The 21,284-nt window shown below is 44.2% G+C and overlaps 1 protein-coding gene and 1 long non-coding RNA gene across 2 annotated transcripts in view; both read left to right on the forward strand.

Moving 5' to 3' along the window:
* LOC118373993 (uncharacterized) overlaps positions 1-9,721 on the forward strand; it is a 38,526-nt gene extending 28,805 nt beyond the window's left edge. Inside the window, exons 3-4 of the long non-coding RNA XR_004823525.2 lie at positions 2,422-2,567; positions 9,637-9,721. This is a non-coding gene — a long non-coding RNA (uncharacterized LOC118373993). The remainder of the gene's footprint in view (positions 1-2,421; positions 2,568-9,636) is intronic.
* The window catches only part of rims2b (regulating synaptic membrane exocytosis 2b), a 217,864-nt gene that overhangs the window by 176,299 nt on the left and 20,281 nt on the right, over positions 1-21,284 (forward strand). The window contains exons 20-22 of the mRNA XM_052471751.1: positions 2,422-2,567; positions 9,637-9,801; positions 10,107-10,285. Coding sequence (XP_052327711.1) covers positions 2,422-2,567; positions 9,637-9,801; positions 10,107-10,285 — 490 coding nt within the window. The remainder of the gene's footprint in view (positions 1-2,421; positions 2,568-9,636; positions 9,802-10,106; positions 10,286-21,284) is intronic.

Genomic DNA, 21,284 nt, shown 5'->3' on the forward strand with positions numbered 1-21,284 from the left:
CAGAATTTGGACACACAATTTTTTTTCCCAGGCATGGTAAAGCCTACAGACGTGAGAGTCTGTTGTATCATTTGGTATGTATTATCAGTTCAGCTCTAACAGTAATGTTTATTTCAACCCCCCTTAACACCCTACCAGTAGATTGGCATTAAACAAACATGTCTAGATTATGGCATTAGCCAAACACATCAGCAAGTTTCCTTCCCTATGTGAGTGTAGAAGCAGAGCTATCGCTATCGACAAGTCATCCTTCATGGTAACACACCTATGGTAGCACAGTTGACAAGTCATCCTTCATTTTGCCGCTAGAAATGTGGCCAGTTGCAGTATAAATGTGTTAAAAATCCATTGAAGTAACTAGCAGATTTACTAGATAGCTACAATAGTTGCCTTGGTAACCAAAGAAACAGATTGGATGTACTGTAGCCATTGAGTATTGGGTAACACTTTACTTAACACCCATCCAGCTAGCAATGAGGAAGCAGCCCTCTCCCGAGGGCTGGAATCGGGTGTCGGACTCGGGTCGTTTCTGTCACCAGAATTCAGCCGACTTTGCCGGCATCTTACCAGAATCCCTCCAGAAGTGGCCCAATGAATTAAATAAACATATACAAAATTAACCGATTTAGTCATTTAAAATATTACTATTATTCATACCAATTATACCCATCCACAAAAAAAAACATTTTGTCTCGGAGGAAACACCACACACCATGGTGACTGTGTCAGCGTGCATGCGCCTAGCCTGCCACAGAAGGCGCTACAGCTCGATGGGACAAGGACATCCCGGCCGACCAAACCCTCCCCGAACTCGGACGACGCTGGGCCAATTGTGCGTCTAACCAGCATCTGTAGAAACACAGTTTGCACTGCGATCCAGTGTCTTAGACCGCTGCACCACTTGGGAAGTTCCATTCACAAAGTTTTTCATGCTTATCAATTGCCTTGTACAAATGATCAAAATAGTAAAAAAGCAGCCCGTGTCGTCATCTGCCAGAGAGTAGCCCCAATCGTCCCTAGCCCCAAGTAATACATTTGGCACAGATAACTCCGGAATCAGCCCGAGCTCAATCCCCGCATCCTAGTCATAAGTAATACTTCCGAAGGCGGCCCAGACTCGGCCATATGACGACGGCCGAGTCTGACTCTCAGCCGAGTGCCCCAAATCGGGCACAGGTGTGTCCCATTTCATTGACAACCTTTCCGGCTCTGCCCACCGACATCCTATTAAGGAAACGAGCAAAGAGAAAGAATTCGGCAGACAGAGTGGGAGGATCATAACATGTTTAGACCTGTTGAGACATATATTGTGTTATTTTATGGCTGGTCCAGTCGGACACCTACATAAGAGTGTCTAAACCTACTAAACCTACTTCACAAGGCAAAAGGTTCCATTACAGCATAGCCTAGCTGTCAACAGTATGTTTATGTTATTTTCTGAAATTGCCCATATTCAATTATCATTGCAATTGATCACAAATTGATGTCGGACATGTACCTACCCCAATGCTCTGTTGCTGATGAATGCAGGAGCAGATTTTAGGAGCAGGGCATCAGTTTTGTACGATTATGATTGTCATAATGCTTCTTGACAGTGTCAAAGTGTATTTTATGCAAGTTACTTAAAATATATATTTTTAAAACATGACTGTAAATAATTAATTACAACAACAACAAAGGATTAAATAAAGAAACAAACTTTTTTCAAAAAGGAAACTTCTTGGAAAGGAAAAAAACGTAACGCAACAGCATTTGCTGTTAACATGGTCTAGATACTGTTATGACCATGTTATGTCAGCTGTTATGACATATTATGACATGCTTATGCCATAATGTGTTATGATGCTGAGTATTAAGTAACGTTTTCCAGAATATTACTCTGGAAAATAATGCAGGGCATTATAATACATGCTCTAGAATGTCCTTCAAGCCAATCAGAAACGAGTATTCAACAGGGGCGGCAGGGTAGCCTAGTGGTTAGAGCGTAGTGGTTAGAGCGTTGGACTAGTAACCGAAAGATTGAAAGTTTGATTCCCCGAGCTGACAAGGTACAAATCAGTCGTTCTGCCCCTGAACAGGCAGTTAACCCACTGTTCCTAGGCTGTCATTGAAAGAAAGAATTTGTTCTTGACTGACTTGCCTAGTAAAATAAAGGTCAAATTAAAAATGTAAAATAATTCTGAATAATTATTGACTTCACTTCTGTTATACATACAATTATTACATGCATAGTATACTATGCACTATGGAATGGCTATTGCTTCTATAGCTCATATCTTCTGGTCTCGGCCTAGCAAGTGGAATACACAACGTATTTCTATAACACTATATATAGTGTTTGGGCAAACACATAATATATTTCTCCAACATTATATTGAGTGTCTTGGCTAACACAATGTATTTCTCCCTCCACCCCTGTAGCTGCAGACGCTGAGAGGCTCAGACACTGCCAAATCCTTGGACAGTGATGTTAGCGACGTGTCCGCTATGCCATGTGCTTCTCGGCTCAGCAGCATGAGCCACATGTCTGTCCAGTCAGAGACGGCAAAGGGAAGCCACAACATCAGGTGGGACTGAGCTCTGTGTCTGGCCTGCCTGGCCAGCCTTACCTCTGGAACCTACTAATGCTAATGCCACTGGCGATGGGCAAGCTGCCTCAATTTATGGTTGTACATTACTCTGCTATGCAGAAATGTTCCATATGGAAATATTTGCACCCAGCTACTATTTGAAAGGGAACGTGAGTATTCTATGCAGACAAGTACTGCTCTCTTGATGGTTTAGTTCATGATTGACTTTGCTCAGACTAGAAGCGAATGACTGAACATGTTTTTTGAGGGTTGTTCCATCACAAGCTTGGCTATATGTTGCTATGGTGTATTACGGATATTACAATGGGATTTCAAACAGAAGAGCATACAGTATGTTTGAGAAAACCCCTTGCCAGGGATGTGCAACTCCAATCTTTTTTGGGGCAAGTGTCTGCTGGTTTTCATGTTGCCTATATGAGTCAGATAGTTCACTTGTTTTCTGGGTCTTGATATTTCACTTTGGTTTGTCATTCTATCTTGTATGTCTGCCTTGCCTGTTTCAAACAATATTCTATTTGAATTTATTATTAATTTCAGGTAGGCTAGTTAAGAACAAGTTCTCATTTACAATTGCGACCTGGCCGAGATAAAGCAAAGCAGTGCGACACAAATAACAACAGAGTTACACATGGAAACCACATACAGTCAATAACACAGTAGAAAGAAAGTCTATATACAGTGTGTGCAAATGAGGTAAGATAAGGGAGGTAAAGGCAATAAATAGGCCATAGTGGTGAAATAATTACAATTTAGCAATTAAACACTGCAGTGATGTGCAAGGAGAGATACAGGGGTGCAAAAGGAACAAAAAAATATATATGGTGATGAGGTAGTTGGATGGGCTATTTACAGATGGCATATGTACAAGTGCAGTGATCTGTGAGCTGCTCTGACAGCTGGTGCTTAAAGTTAGTGAGGGAGATATGAATCTCCAGCTTCGGTGATTTTTGCAATTCGTTCTAATGATTGGCAGCAGAGAACTGGAAGGAAAGGCGGCCAAAGCAGGTATTGCCTTTGGGGGATGACCAGGGAAATATACCTGCTGGAGCACGTACAACGGGTGGGTGCTGCTATGGTGACCAGTGAGCTTAGATAAGGCGGGGCTTTACCTAGCAAAGACTTATAGATGACCTGGAGCCAGTGGGTTTGGCGACGAATATGTAGCGAGGGCCAGCCAACGAGAGCATACAGGTCGCAGTGGTGGGTAGTATATGGGGCTTTGGTGACAAAATGGATGGCACTGAGATAGACTGCATCCAATTTGCTGAATAGAGTGTTGGAGGATATTTTGTAAATGACATCGCCGAAGTCGAGGATCGGTAGGATAGTCAGTTTTAAGAGGGTATGTTTGGCAGCATGAGTGAAGAATGCTTTGTTGCGAAATAGGAAGCCGATTCTAGATTTACTTTTGTATTTGGAGATGCTTAATGTGAGTCTGGAAAGACTGTTATCCTGTTGACGGGTTAGGGTTCCCATTTGGGACCCCCTCCCACGTTCAGCTGGAAGGTGGCGCATGGAACGCAAAAATATTCTTAGAAATATTTAACCTCCACACATTAACAAGTCCAATAGCTCAAGTGAAAGATAAACACCTTGTTTATCTACCCAGCGAGTCAGATTTCTAAAATGTTTTACGGCGAAAACATAGCATATATTTATGTCAAACCACCACCGAAGACACAGCTAATTTGCATAGCCAAGTTGAACAAAATATGCAATCAACAAACGCAGGATTAAAAGAAAAATAATGCACTAACCTTTTGAAAATCTTCATCAGATGACAGTAATAGAACATGTTACACAGTACATTTATGTTTTTTTCAATAATATGCTATATATATCCATAAATCTCTGTTTACAATGACGCATTGTTCAAAAAATGCTACTCAAATGTCCTGAGAAATGACGATAGCTTCGGCAGATAACGTCAGATAACAAGCAATACACATCATAAACTTTGACTAAATATACATGTTCTACGTATATATAGAAAGATACACTTCTTCTAAATGCAATTGCTGTGTTACAATTATTTTTAACGTTACAGAATTCGTTCACTAGGCTATAACATGAGACGGCGCTCAGAAATTAGCATTATGTCTCCTCTATCTTGGAGTCCACAGAAACCCAAATTTACCACATAAATATTCCCTTACCTTTGATGTTCTTCCATCAGAAGACCTGGAAGGAATTATACTTACCAAAAACAGCGTTTAGTTTTGAAGTCTGTGTCTTTAGGTTATCAAACGCAACATATTTCGGTTGAAATGCAGCCAAAATTCAAGTGGATGCGCACCAAAACGTCAAAATTACATATTATATGTCGACTAAACTGGTCAAACTAAGTTCAGAATCAAGCTTTAGCATGTTATAAAGGTGGACAACAATCCTGAGCACGAACAGAAACACACACATCGTTTAGTCAATCCTGGAAGAAAGAGAGCACTGGAGCCGAGGCGCGCATGAGAGTAACCTGTTTTTTCGCTTGCGCGCAATTCTCACAATGAGAAGCCCCATTGAAAGCATACATCGCGCTGAAGACAGAGAAACTGTTCCTGGGTCTGTAGCTGCTTGGGAGGGGGGGGGGCGATGACGTCAAAGTTTGGCCAACTTTTCTGATGACAAGAGAGAGTTTGGGAGAATGGCTGCCCTGAGAGTTCTGCTTTACATACAGACATAATTTAAACGGTTTTAGAAGCTTTAGAGTGTTTTCTATTCAATAATAATTATTATATGCATATATTAGCAATTTTTGACAGATTTTCTTTCTGTTTATTATGGGCACGCAATTCCTCCAAAGGGGGCAGTAGTCAGCCCTATCTTTAACAGGATAATAAAACTCTATTTTTTTCCTTGATCACAGTCTTCATAGATCGATATCTAGGCTATATATGGACTGATTTAATCGAAAAAAAGACCCAATAGTGATGTTTATGGGACATCTAGGAGTGCCAACAAAGACGATGGTCAAAGGTAATGAATGTTTTATATTTTATTTGTGCGTTTTGTGTAGCGCCGAACAAGGCTAATTATTTTGTTTACGTCCCCTGCGGGTCTTTTGGGGTGTTACATGCTATCAGATAATAGCTTCTCATGCTTTCGCCGAAAAGCATTTTAAAAATCTGACTTGTTGCCTGGATTCACAACGAGTGTAGCTTTAATTCAGTACCCTGCATGTGTATTTTAATGAACGTTTGAGTTCATTAAATGCTATTAGCATTTAGCGTAGCACATTTGCATTTCCAGATGTCTAGATGGGACGCCTGCGTGTCGGGTAGGAGCAAGTGGTTAAAGAATAACCAGGCATCTTCTACTAACCGAATGGGGTCAATATCCTTCCATGATAACCGGGCCAGGTTGATTAGAAAGGCCTGCTTGCTGAAGTGTTTTAGGGAGTATATGACAGTGATGGAGGGTGGTCGTTTGACTGCAGATCCATTACGGACCAAGCAATGAGGCGGTGATTGCTGAGATCCTGGTTAAAGATAGCAGAGGGGTATTTTTAAGGCAGGTTGGTTAGAATGATATCTATGAGGGTGCCTGTGTTTACGGATTTGAGGTTGTACCTGTTAGGTTCATTGATAATTTGTGTGAGATTGAGGGCATCAAGCTTAGATTGTAGGATGGCCTGGGTGTTAAGCATGTCCCAGTTTAGGTCAGCTAACAGCACAAGCTCTGAAGATAGATGGGGGGCAATCAATTCACATATGGTGTCCAGGGCACAGCTGGGGGCAGAAGGTGGTCTATAGACATTTACATTTACATTTAAGTCATTTAGCAGACGCTCTTATCCAGAGCGACTTACAAATTGGTGCATTCACCTTATGACATCCAGTAGAACAGTCACTTTACAATAGTGCATCTAAATCTTAAGGAGGGGGGGTGAGCAAAGCTGCAACAGTGGGAGACTTGTTTCTGAAAGGATGGACTTTTCAAAGTAGAAGGTAAAATTGTTTGGGCACAGACCTGGATAGTATGACAGAACTCTGAAGGCTATCTCTGCAGTAGATTTCAACTACGACACCTTTGGCAGTTCTATCTTGTCAGAAAATGTTGTAGTTGGGGATGGAAATTCAGGATTTTTGGTGACCTTCCTAAGCCAGGATTCAGACACGATTTGGACACCCGGGTTGGCGGAGTGTGCTAAAGCAGTGAATAAAAACTTAGGGAGGAGGCTTTTAATGTTAACATGCATGAAACCAAGGCTTGTAAGGTTACAGAAGTCAACAAATGAAAGGGCCTGGGGAATGGAGAATGGAGTAGAGCTAGGCACTGCAGGGTTTAACCTCTACATCACCAGAGGAGCAGAGGAGGAGTAGGATAAGGGTACGGCTAAGGGCTATAAGAACTGGTCGTCTAGTACGTTCGGAACAGAAAGTAAAAGGAGCAGGATTCTCAGCACGGTAGAATAGATTCAATGCATAATGTACAGGATGTGGTAGGATGTGAGTACGGTGCTGGTAAACCTAGGCATTGAGTGACGATGAGAGAAGTATTGTCTCTAGAGACATCAACTAACCGAGGTGAGGTCACAATAGGGTTAGCTGAGGCATATTGAGCAGGTCTGGAGGCTCTACAGTGAAATAAGACAATAATCACTAACCAAAACAGCAATAGACAAGGCATATTGACATTAAGGAGAGGCATGCGTAGCCGAGTGATCATTGGGTCCAGTGAGTAGCTGGGCGGGCTGGAAACACGGCGATTCAGACAGCTAGTGGGCCGGGGCTGGCAGAAGGGCCTTAGAAGGACGTCGCAACGGAAGAAGTCTGTTATAGCCCCTTCCTGTGGTTACGTCAGCAGACCAGTCGTGATGGATCAGCGGAGGGCCATGTAGTAAAAGGGTCCTGGCCAATTGGCAAAATATGTATAGTAGCCCAAAAAATTGGCATGCTCTAGATAGCTAGCGGGCTGCGGCAAGAAGGCTAGTAGATGGGCCATCAGGGGACGTCGCGACGGAGGAGCCTGTTGAAAAACCCCCTCGGGCACATTACGTCGGTAGTCCAGTTGTGGTGGATCGGCGCGGCTCCGTATCGGCAATAAAAGGGGTCCAGGCCAATTGGCAAAATAGGTATTGTAGCCCAAAGGGTGGCTGATGGACCTCTTCAGTTAGCCGGGAGATGGGCCTAGCATAGGCTAGCTCCAGGTTAATTGGTGCTTGCTTCGGGACAGAGACGTTAGCCAGGAGGTTAGCTGATGACCGCTAGCAGTGGCTAGCTGACTACTAGCTAATAGCTAGTTAGCTGGCTAGCTACTGTTGGGGGTTTCGGTTCTAAAGTAAAGAAAATAACAAAACCATACCACATTGGGTGAGGCGGGTTGCAGGAGAGAATGTTGAAGTTGGGGATAAGAAAAATATTTTTTTAAATGTGTGCGAAGAAAGAAGACAAGGTATATACACACGGGACACGACAAGACGAAGACAAAAGACGCCTGACTGCTATGCCATCTTGGATCCGATTAGTCTGCATTGCCTATTTCTTACAATAATCTTTGCCTGCCTTGCCTGTTTCTGAGAATGATCTATGTCTGCCTGTTTCTGAGAAAGTTCTACAGTTGAAGTCCAAAGTTTACATACACACTTAGGTTGGAGTCATTTTTCAACCACTCTAAGTTGGTTAGGACATCTACTTTGAGCATGCCACAAGTAATTTTTCCAACAATTGTTTACAGACAGATTATTTCACTTATAATTCATTGTATTACAATTCCAGTGGGTCAGGAGTTTACATACACTAAGTTGACTATGCCTTTAAACAGCTTGGAAAATTCCAGAAAATAATGTCATTGCTTTAGAAGCTTCTCTTAGGCTAATTGACATACGAGTCATATTCGTCAATTGGAGGTGTACCTGTGGATGTATTTCAAAGCCTACCTTCAAACTCAGTGCCTCTTTGCTTGACATCATGGGAAAATCAAAAGAAATCGGCCAAAAATCAGCCAAAAATTGTAGACCTCCACAAGTCTGGTTCATCCCTGGGAGCAATTCTAAATGCCTGAAGGTACCACATTCATCTGTACAACCAATAGTGTGCAACAATAAACACCATGGGACCACACAGCCATCATACCGCTCAGGAAGGAGACTTGCACTTGGGTCAACCAAGTGCACTTCACAAAATAGATAGCAGCATGAGAAAGGAAAATTATGTGGATATATTGAAGTAACATCTCAAGACATTAGTCAGGAAGTTAAAGAATGGGTCTTCCAAATGGACATTGACCCGAAGCATACTTCCAAAGTTTTGTCAAAATGGCTTAAGGACAAAAAAAGTCAAGGTATTGGAGTGGCAATCACAAAGCCCTGACCTCAATCCTATAGACAATTTGCAAGCAGAACTGAAAAAGCATGTGCGAACAAGGAGGCCTACAAACCTGATTCAGTTTCACCAGCTCTGTGAGGAGGAAGGGGCCAAAATTCACCTAACTTATTATTTGGGGAAGCTTGTGGAAGGCGACCTGAAATGTTTGACCCAAGTTAAACAATTTAAAGGCAATGCAACCAAATACTAATTGACTGTATATAAACTTCTGACCCACTGGAAATGTGATGAAATAAATGAAAGCTGAAATAAATAAAGTAAATCAAAGTGGCTTGGGGTAGAAGCTGTTAAGGAGCCTTTTTTGGTCCTAGGTCCCCTCTTCACAATTGTCTTGGTGTGTTTGGACCATAATAGGTTTTTGTGGAAACCAAGGAACTTGAAACTCTTGACCCGCTCCACTTCAGCTCCTTCAATGTTAATAAGGGCCTGTTCGGCCCTCCTTTTCCTATAGTCCATGATCATATCTTTTGTCTTTCTCACATTGAGGGTGAGGATGTTTTCCTAGCACCACACTGCCAGGTCTCTGATCTCCTCCCTATAAGCTCCCTATAGACATGTTCTATGTCTGCCTGTTTATGAGAATGTTCTGTGTCTGCCTGTTTCTGATAATGTTCTATGCCTGCCTGTTTCTGAGAATGTGCTATGTTCATGGTCACCCATTTTCTCTGCCCTCTGTTCTGTTTTTCATGCCTCCGATCATTCATCCTGTTGTGTGTCTTCAGTGAGGGCCAGTTGGAGGTGGGGATTTTGGCTGAGGTGGCTGAGGAAGTAGTGGGAGGAGCAGAAGGAGGCCGAGTGGGGGCAGAGGGGGGCGGAAGTGGGCCGGAGAGCGGGGAGGGGGCAGTGTCAGGGGAAGAGGAGGAGGAAGAAGACACAGCAGAGACCAAGTAAGTCTGAAATCTAACCAGTGACAACCTGTCACTAACCCTAAACCCTGACACTGCTCCTGTTCCACTTATACTTGTAACCTGTGACCTTTGACCGTTGTCAGTGTCGTAGTCCCCTGTAGCTGAATCTGCAATCTCCCTCCTCTCCTCCTATTTTCTCTTTCCCATCTCCACTTGTCCTCTTTCCATTCCTTCCCTGTATCTTTGCTCTGTCCCATCTACGTAACATACTGCCCTGAGCTACCTTGCCCTTCATGGCTGATGTTGCTGACTGACAGTAAGTTTACGTCCAAAATGATAAACAGGCCAGTGGCGGCAGCTCCCATCCAGAGGAGCTCCAGTGTGGGAGGGGAGATGTGCTCTCTGAACAGGAATGATGACGATGATGACGACAAGAAGAGGCGCTCAAGCTTCGGTGCTAAAATAATGGGGATGGTCGGCCTCGGGAAGAAAAGCCAAAGCGCCACGCAGATCAATGATGAGGGTAAGTCCACACTGTTTACCTCACCTTATAACCCTAACCCTGAGGGTGAGTCCAGGCTGTTTTACCTAAACTTCTAACCCTGAGACTGGGCCCAGAATGTTTTACCTCACCTGCTGATGCTACAGGGAGAGACAAGGAGAGGAATGATGCTACAGGGAGAGGGTTGATTCTACAGGGAGAGACAGGGAGAGGGTTAATGCTACAGGGAGAGACAGGGAGAGGGTTGATGCTACAGGGAGAGACAAGGAGAGGGTTGATGCTACAGGGAGAGACAAGGAGAGGGTTGATGCTACAGGGAGAGACAGGGAGAGGGTTGATGCTACAGGGAGAGACAAGGAGAGGGTTGATGCTACAGGGAGAGACAGGGAGAGGGTTGATGCTACAGGGAGAGACAAGGAGAGGGTTGATGCTTCAGGGAGAGACAAGGAGAGGGTTGATGCTACAGGGAGAGACAGGGAGAGGGTTGATGCTACAGGGAGAGATGGTGAGAGAGTTGATGCTACAGGGAGAGACAGGGACAAGGTTGATGCTACAGAGAAAGTGTTGATGCTACAGGGAGAGATAGGGATAGGTTTTATGCTACAAGGAGAGGGTTGAGGCAATAGGGAGAAAAGGGGAGAGGGTTGATGCTACAGGGAGAGGGTTGATGCTTCAGAGAGAGACGGGGTCATCAAATAAATGAAACATTTGGAATACAGACTGTTGTCCTACAATAAACATATAGAGGAGATGGACCCCCCGGTTGCCCTCTAGTTTACAGTGAGCTGGCAGTCCCATCCACCAAACTACCAGGTGTGAAACAGGGAAGAGACTGGCTAAAAACTAATGAGGAAATGATCTCAACAGAGAAAAATGACCTCCTGTGTGCTACCTATATCCCCACCAATAGAATTCCCATACTTTCATGATGACAGATTCTCCATCCTGGAGGGGAAGTCAACCATTGCCAGGCCCAGGGACATGTACTAGTCTGTGGCGACCTAAATGCCAGAACTGGACAAGAACCTGACAATCTCAGCACACATGGGGACAAACAGCTACTGTCGTGGAAAATCGATTCAAATATGACGCTTACAAGAACTGGTGAATTCAATAATAGACTTTTAATACAACGTATTGCAAGCCGGAGTGGTCCGCGGAACACATACCCTTTTTCAGAGCACTCGCTCTGATTTATACACATTCAACATATGAGTCCATCCCACATGCAAATGAAGTTACATCCCAATTCGTGCATCCTGCTTGTTCAGCCCAATAACTCCCATATCTGCTTTCCGTCAGATTATAATGATGACAAGACCCTTGCTAGTAAAAATACTATACATTCCTCTATGCTATAGGCTTGCTTTGTCCCTGCACTTAGCTCAATGTGTGTCTTTATCTCGGATCAGCAGACTATGTGTCTCCTCTGTCATTCCTTCAGCATCTCCATGTCCTAAAAATATGTGGGCTATGTCTATAATACATCAGTTGGTCATTTGGCGGACCCCCTCCTTTGTATATCCCTCTGACCTTGGTATGTCCAGCTGTCCTGGCGCCTAAGTGTCGCCTTCTCTTCATGTGGTCTGTTTTTAGTGTTCAGCTATTCTATACATCTATGGCCTCCTCTGGTCTCCTATTTTATACAATAGACCATGTATTTTACCAGAATGGCAAATGCACTCTAAAAGTGTATCTCTCTCGTGTTACAGTATTTATGTTCCTCCATATATGTACATAATTCTCCCATATAACCCTCCTAAAAGGACATATATGGAGCATAATACCAAAACATAGACCAAACATCTCCAAACAATAACATAAATAGGAGTAAAATATAAAATTAAAAACATTTAAAGAAAACCTAACTAGACCAAACATCTCTAGTATTTCATAAGAGTAAAAGATCTAGTTCGGTATAGAAAAAAAAGACATTACATTTTGTTGAAGCATGAGCATGTAAGTACAAAGCCTTGCCTGAGGTTATCTCAGTTATGTGAAAAAGAAAAATATATAATAAAGCAATGAGTATAATAATAAATTGAATATGAGAAAACACAAGGCCTCCATGCAGTTACAAAATAAAATTGACACAACATCATTCTAAATTTAAGCTTTCAACATGATCTTGCCTCTCAGACACCTCTCCAACAAATGTGATACCAGCAATACCAACCTCTGTTAGAAGATTCAGGACATGGTCCGTAGACACTTGTAACCGGGATATCCCACTGTTACCTACATGTTTTTAAAATTAACCAAGTATTTAGAAGGCAAAACTAACTTTTAATTAAAAGAAACCAGATATATTCATTGATATACCTATCAAAAACATTCAACAAAACAGACAAAAACACAAGGCCGTGAGCAAAAGTAGATATATTAAAACCTTACATAGCACCTCTTGTACTTACTTCGGAAATTACCCTTTTTGTGGATATCGGTAGACTTTCATATGAATTTGGAATGACAGCATATACAGGTAAACCATCCATACGAAAACCATGGCAAGCGTAACCACTTCCAGGGACCCTTCCATACAGGCAGTTTGGATTACCATGGGGCAGTCAAGGGGTTCTCCAACCGCATTGCATAACTGTCCATTTTCATCAGTATAGTGGCCTGGGCTACCCGGCACAGGATTAACTATCACCGGAGGGTCAGCTCTACTTACAAACATCTGTTTAACCGTTGTCTGGATTACAAGTGATTTCACCCAAGGTAAAACACAACAAAATAAAATACCCAGAGCCAATAACCCCCCGCCCAGCATAATGGCCATCTTAGCAAACATAGCTCCCCATTTTCCCAATGCTAAGTCCAACCAATCCCAAACATGAGAGTCAACCCCAGCATTTGCCTTAACCTCTGCTCGTAAACCTTTAAGTTTAGCCATAGCGATTGCAAAGGATCCATTAGGCGCAGTGTTATTGGGAATAAAGGTGCAACAATCATCCCCGAACATAACAAACTCCACCCTTCTCTGCCAAAAGCCAATTGAGAACCTGTCTATTTTGCCAAGACATTTTACTGGTAGCCTGTACCTGTTCCCCCAACGCCATTAGAGCCGAGTCAGTATAGTTAATCAATCTCTGTTGGTTATAGTATATGTAATCCACTCTAAGTTCTTATTTGGTGTTATCCACAAAAATATAGATTCAAATCCAGATTTAACTTCATCTCTTGCCTTGAACTCCCGAGGTACCCCTCTAGGCTGTCCAATTGCATCAAGGTATACCTCAGGGTCTTTCTCATACGCCCTCTTAACTCTAGTGTTAACATAGTCATCATGGGGTGATTTAATAATGGTGACCTGTTGAATTGCTCTAACTAAGGTACAAAGACCAGTCCAATCCATCTGGCAGTACATTCAACAGTTTGCTTTTTCCACACATCCAGAAACTATCCGCAATACCTCTGTCCTGATTTTTTAGCATAATAAGTGTCACGCATAGGTGTAATAGGTGGCAGGGAAGTTAGTCACAGGAGAGTCAAATAGAGTGTAAATATGGAGTCTTTCAATAAAGTTCCAAGAGTATGCTCCATAACAATAAATGTACAAACAAACAACATGGGTACGAGGACCCGACGCGCACCTATACAAACAATCACACTACACTGACAACAAATCAATCTCTGACAAAGACATGAGGGGAAACAGAGGGTTAAATACACAACAGGTAATGAATGGGATTGAAAACAGGTGTGTGGGAAGACAAGACAAAACCAATGGAAAATGAAAAAAGGATCAATGATGGCTAGAAGACCGGTGACGTCGAACGCCGAGCACCGCCCGAACAAGGAGAGGCAACGACTTCGGCAGAAGTTGTGACAGTACCCCCTGACACCGGCCTTGGGGACGACCCGGAGGGCGAGGTGCAGGGCGATCCGGATGGAGACGGTGGAATTCTGATAACATGGAAGGATCTAACACGTCCTCCACCGGAACCCAGCATCTCTCCTCCGGCACGTACCCCGCCCAGTCCACGAGGTACTGAAGGCCCCTCGCCCGACGTCTCGAATCCAAAATGGATCGAACAGAGTACGCCGGAACCCCCTCGATGTCTAGAGGAGGCGGAGGAACATCACGCACTTCAGCCTCCTGGAGCGGGCCAGCCACCATCGGCCTGAGGAGAGACACATGGAACGAGGGGTTAATACGGTAATGAGTGGATAGTTGTAACCTATAACATACCTTGTTCACTCTCCTCAGGACTTTAAACGGCCCCACAAACCGTGGACCCAGCTTCCGGCAGAGCAGGCGAAGGGGCAGGTTTCGGGTCGAGAGCCAGACCCTGTCCCCTGGTGCGAACACTGGGGCCTCACTGCGGCGACGGTCTGCGCCAATTTTCTGGCTCCTTATGGCACGCTGAAGGTGGACGTGGGCTGCCTCCCAGGTTTCCTCAGCGTGCCGAAACCAATTGTCCACCGCAGGGGCCTCGGTCTGGCTCTGATGCCAAGGAGCCAGAACCGGCTGATACCCTAATACACATTGAAAGGGAGTAAGGTTAGTGGAGGAGTGACGTAGCAAGTTCTGAGCCATCTCTGCCCAGGGCACGAACTTCGCCCACTCCCCTGGCCGATCCTGGCAATAAGACCGCAGAAACCTACCCACATCCTGGTTAACTCTCTCCACCTGCCCATTACTCTCGGGGTGAAAACCTGAGGTAAGACTAACCGAGATCCCCAGATGCTCCATGAACGCCTTCCAGACCCTTGATGTGAACTGGGGACCCCGATCAGACACTATATCCTCAGGCACCCCATAGTGCCGGAAAACGTGTGTAAACAGGGCCTCTGCAGTTTGTAAGGCCGTAGGGAGACCGGGCAAAGGGAGGAGACAACAGGACTTTGAAAACCGATCCACAACGACCAGGATCGTGGTGTAACCCTGTGAAGGTGGAAGATCAGTCAAAAAATCCACCGACAGGTGCGACCATGGCCGTTGAGGAATGGGTAGAGGTTGTAGCTTACCTCTGGGCAGGTGTCTAGGAGCCTTGCACTGGGCGCACACCGAACAGGAAGAAACATAAATCCTCACATCCTTAGCTAAAGTGGGCCACCAGTACCTTCCTTCAAGACAGCGCATCGTCCGACCTATCCCAGGATGACCAGAGGAGGGTGACGTGTGAGCCCAATATATCAATCGGTCGCGGACAGCAGACGGAACGTACAGATGACCAGCTGGACACTCAGGGGGAGAAGGCTCTGCACGTGACGCCCGCTCAATGTCAGCGTCCAGCTCCCACACTACCGGCGCCACCAGACACGAAGCTGGGAGTATGGGAGTGGGATCCATGGTCCGCTCCTCTGTGTCATACAGCCGAGACAATGCGTCTGCCTTAACGTTCTGGGAGCCTGGTCTGTAAGAAAGAGTAAACACAAAACGAGTGAAAAACATGGCCCACCTTGCCTGGCGAGGATTCAATCTCTTTGCCTGCCGGATGTTCTCCAGATTGCGGTGGTCAGTCCAGATGAGAAAAGGGTGTTTAGCCCCCTCAAGCCAATGCCTCCACACCTTCAAGGCTTCTACGACAGCTAACAGCTCTCGGTTCCCCACATCATAGTTTCGCTCCGCTGGGCTGAGCTTCTTCGAAAAGAAAGCACAGGGGCGAAGCTTCAGTGGCGTACCCGAACGCTGAGAGAGCACTGCTCCTATCCCAGCTTCGGATGCATCCACCTCCACTATGAATGGCAAAGAGGGATCCGGATGAGCCAGCACAGGCACCGAGGTAAACAGAGTCTTCAGGTGCTCAAAAGCCCTGTTCGCCTCAGCCGACCATTGCAAGCGCACGGGGCCCCCCTTTAGCAGTGAGGTAATGGGAGCTGCCACCTGACCAAAACCCCGGATAAACCTCCGGTAGTAATTGGAAAACCCCAAAAAACGCTGCAACTCCTTTACCGTGGTTGGAGTCGGCCAATTACGCACAGCTGTAATACGGTCGCTCTCCATCTCCACTCCTGAAGTGGAACTCCGATGCCCTAGGAAGGAGATGGATTGTTGGAAAAACAAGCATTTCTCAGCCTTGACATATAGATCATGCTCCAACAGGCGACCAAGCACCCTGCGCACCAGGGACACATGCTCGGCGTGTGTAGCAGAGTATATCAGAATATCATCGATATACACCACTACACCCTGCCCGTGCAGGTCCCTGAAGATCTCATCTACAAATGATTGGAAAACTGATGGAGCATTCATCAACCCATATGGCATGACCAGGTACTCATAATGACCTGAGGTAGTGCTAAATGCCGTCTTCCACTCATCACCCTTCTTACTACGCACCAGATTGTACGCACTCCTGAGATCCAATTTTGTGAAAAAACGTGCCCCGTGCATTAACTCAATAACCGTATTGATCAGAGGTAGCGGGTAGCTATATTTCACTGATTTTATAAAGACCTCGATAATCAATGCCCGGGCGTAAACCGACATCCTTTTTCTTCACAAAAAATAAACTCGAGGAGATGGGTGAAATGGATGGCTGAATGAACCCCTGATGCAGGGATTCAGAGACATATGTCTCCATAGCCTCCGTCTCCGCTTGCGACAGGGGATACACGTGACTCTTGGGATATGCAGCGTCTACCAGGAGATCTATCGCACAATCCCCCCATCGATGGGGTGGTAATTGAGTCGCCTTCTTTTTACAGAAGGCGAGAGCCAAATCGGCATATTCGGGGGGAATGAGCACGGTGGAGACCTGGTCTGGACTTTCCACCGTAGTAGCACCAACGGAAACCCCTAAACACCTACCTGAGCATTCTCGCGAACACCCACGTGAGAGCCCTCTGTGGCCAAGAAACAGTGGGGTTATGACAAACTAACCAGGGTAGGCCTAGCACCACAGAATACGCAGGAGAATCAATAAGGAAAAGACTAATCTTCTCCTTGTGACCCTCCTGCGTTATCATACACAAAGGTGCTGTAACCTCCCTGATAAACCCTGACCCTAATGGTCGACTATCTAAGGCATGAATAGGGATAGGCATATCCACAGGAACAATAGGGATCCCTAAACTATGCGCTAGACTTTTATTAATGAAATTCCCAGCCGCACCTGAATCAACTAGTGCCTTATACTGGGAATGCAGTGAAAAATCAGGAAAAGAGACAGAGACAAACATTAGTGCAGCAGAGGGCTCTGGATGAGAATGGTGCCTACTCACCTGGGGTGACGCCAGAATGCCCTGCCTGCCCTCTCTATTCCCAGAGGAACCAACCCGGCACCGACCAGCAGTGTGCCCTCTGCGACCATGAATGGTGCTCGAGCGGGAACCCCCTCCGGTCTCCCTGCGCACCATCCCTCCCAATTCCATAGGTTCGGGAGAGAGGGTGCGGGAGGATGGAACAACCAGACCCCGATCTAGACGTCCACGAGTAGCCAGCATGTTGTCCAGCTTGATGGACATGTCCACCAGCTGGTCGAAGGTGAGGGTGGTGTCTCTACAGGCCAGCTCCCGACGGACGTCCTCGCGTAGACTACAACGGTAATGGTCGATCAGGGCCCTGTCGCTCCATCCAGCGCCGGCAGCCAAGGTCCTAAATTCCAAAGCAAAATCCTGTGCACTCCTCGTCTCCTGCCTCAGATGATAGAGGAGCTCACCCGCTGCTTTGCCTTCAGGTGGGTGATTGAATACTATCCGGAATTGGCGGGTGAACTCCTCAAAATGGTCCAACGCCGCATCCTCCCTTCTACACACAGCGCTGGCCCATTCCAGGGCTTTCCCGGTGAGGCATGAGACGAGGGCGTAACTCTTCTCACGGTCAGATGGTACTGGGGAGGCCGTGGCTAGATATAAGTTCAGTTTAAGGAGGAAACCCTGGCAGCCGGCAGTATCTCCGTTGTATCCCGTGGGTAGGGATAAATGGATCCTCGATTCCGGAGAGGAAAAAACGTTCACGGGAGATTCCGGTTGTGGTGGTGGTGGTGGTGGTGGCGCTGGAGAAACTCCCTGTCTCTCCCAGCCATCCATTTTCTGGACAATGTGCTCCATGACGGAGCTGATACAGTCAAGCTCCCTCGCTTGTTCCTGAACGCGTTCCTCCAGGTCCATGGGTATAGTGTCTTCTCCTGCTGACTTCATATATATTGGTCAGAGATTCTGTTACGCATAGGTGTAATAGGTGGCAGGGAAGTTAGGCGCAGGAGAGTCAAATGGAGTGTAAATATGGAGTCTTTTAATAAAGTTCCACGAGTATGCTCCATAACAATAAATGTACAAACAAACAAAACATGGGTACGAAGACCCGCCGTGCACCTATACAAACAATCACACTACACTGACAACAAATCAATCTCTGACAAAGACATGAGGGGAAACAGAGGGTTAAATACACAACAGGTAATGAATGAGATTGAAAACAGGTGTGTGGGAAGACAAGACAAAACCAATGGAAAATGAAAAAAGGATCAATGATGGCTAGAAGACCGGTGACGTCGAACGCCGAGCACCGCCCGAACAAGGAGAGGCAACGACTTCGGCAGAAGTCGTGACAATAAGAGATGGCGCAACCTGAGTTATTGTACCACACAACCCTTATCTATTCGCTATCAACCATTTATCTTTATTTCTACGAACCCCTGCAGTCTCTAGTACCCAAATAGTATCACATTCTACAGTGGTGTTTCCTACTTCAATTCCTTCGGTGTTATGGCTGTAAAAACATTCATATTTTCCTTTAACCACAGTACTTCCATCTAATTGAGGTCCATTTAATTCAGTTCTAATGTCACAGGCAGCACAATCCTTGTCTCCCAACCCAGTCTCATTTAATATGGTTCTACCTCTAGTGCTCCCTCGAGCAATCCTACATGTCACACATGTCACACAAGGGAATAAAATACTTTGTCTTGGTACAATGATCATTTTTCCAATTTGCACAGTTTTTAAATGATGCTGGTTCAGGAACTATTATGAGATCCGACAAAGGTGATTTACTACACAATATACAATTGTCCATTCTGTGTTTGTTTTCCGTATACTTAGCCCATTTGTACCATTCGTTTTTCACCTCTTCTTCCTGTGTGGTGTCCTTGAAAGGTTCTGAGTCTGATACATCTATATCTGTCATCGTTGCAATATTCTTGTCTTTAGAGTTTGTCAAAAAGTTCCAAATCTCATTAAAGAATCCCTTTGGTTCTGATGTGTCAGGTGTCAAAAATATTCATAATGATAGCTAAATTATGGTCCCTACAGCAACTGCTGTAAGAATAACATGTAATCAGTCAAGTATCTTCCAGTTGGAAGAATATACAATCCTAACAAAACTAAGTCCTACGCTTCTTAAACTTTTGCTCTAGTGTTCAAAATGCCACTACTTATTACTTTTACCATAATCTAGGTATGTGTAATGTTCTATTTACTTTTAGAATTGTCCCTATATTTTATATCCCTATATTTTTACAAGACCAACTGTCCTTCCTTTTCTGTGAATTATCTTGCCTATTAATATACATTGTTTCTAGAAATAACACCCCTCCGCTACCATAACCTTCATGTATGAGCCCCCAATGTAGTTACAGTTTTTCTAACCCATAACACATAAGTCACTACTCCTAATTTCCTTCCATAGTTTGATACATACTTAAACATTGTCAAATAATTTTTCGTCAATTTATATCAGTCCCTCCTCAGGAACAATATACACACTTATTTTCCTCAAAACAAAAATAAATTGACCAAACAAGAGAAATAGTAAACTAAATTATAATAACTGCATATTTGCAATAAATTACCACTATTTGAAATGTAATTAAACCTGAGGAAAACGTCCATCCATTTCATTCTACGCCCATATTGGTCTCTTTCTTCTTCATCCTTGGGTGAAGACTATACCTTTTATTCAATTACTTATATCATTCCAATGTATCACTCCAATTACAATGACATTGCAAAACAAAAGAAACAAAAACCTTTAATCTAATATTCTGCAAGTTCTGTCAATCAACCTGTCTCAGGATTCGTTTCCAGAGCTTCCCTAGGCCTAGTAAATTTAAACAGTCCTACAGTGCCTTGCGAAAGTATTCGGCCCCCTTGAACTTTGCGACCTTTTCCCACATTTCAGGCTTTAAACATAAAGATATAAAACTGTATTTTTTTGTGAAGAATCAACAACAAGTGGGACACAATCAGGAAGTGGAATGACAATTATTGGATATTTCAAACTTTTTTAACAAATCAAAAACTGAAAGATTGTGCGTGCAAAATTATTCAGCCCCTTTACTTTCAGTGCAGGCTGTTACAGTATTATGTTCCTCCATATATGTACATAATTCTCCCATACTACCAACAAAAATGGGTCACAATTCCTGCAGCTCTGTCTTACGTTGGGTCTGTACATAGTCAATGCTTCGAGGAGACTCTTATGGTGGGTACACCTACAGCTCATCTCTTGGCAGTAGTAGTGTAGATTACTTTATCAGTGAACTCAACCCAGAGTGTCTCAGAGCGTTCACAGTCCACTAACACCACTATCAGAACCTGAACAGAGAAATACTCAAATTTTGTATTTATTTATTTTATTTAATCATGAGGCAACAAAGCCAAAGCAATTGCACAATATTAAGAAATTGTATAGATGGAAGGAAATGCAAAAATCAATTAGGCAATAACGAATTCAAACCTTTTAGACAACTTCCTGGACAAAATATGTCACTGTAATAGTGGTGTGTACTTGGCAGTAGAAAGCCTGAAAACTATATTTGACCTCTCAGCTTCCATATTAAATCTAAACTTTTCAAGCATTCCGCCTAAGAAAATTAGCAACAATTGCAAATGGTTTGATGAAGAATGCAAAAACCTAAGAAAGACCATAGAGACACAGAAAAAGTCTATTCCTTCACTATGGTGAATCACTAAAACAGAAATACATTAGGGAAAAAAACAACACGTCAGAAATCAGCAGTAATTGAAGAATAGAATCTAACCACTTCTGGGAAAATACTAAACAAACAACACAAATAGTACAGTTATACAGTTGAAGTCTAAAGTTTACATACACTTAGGTTGGAGT

The sequence above is a fragment of the Oncorhynchus keta genome, chromosome 19 (assembly GCF_023373465.1).
Source record: "Oncorhynchus keta strain PuntledgeMale-10-30-2019 chromosome 19, Oket_V2, whole genome shotgun sequence".
Classification (NCBI taxonomy): Eukaryota; Metazoa; Chordata; class Actinopteri; order Salmoniformes; family Salmonidae; genus Oncorhynchus; species Oncorhynchus keta.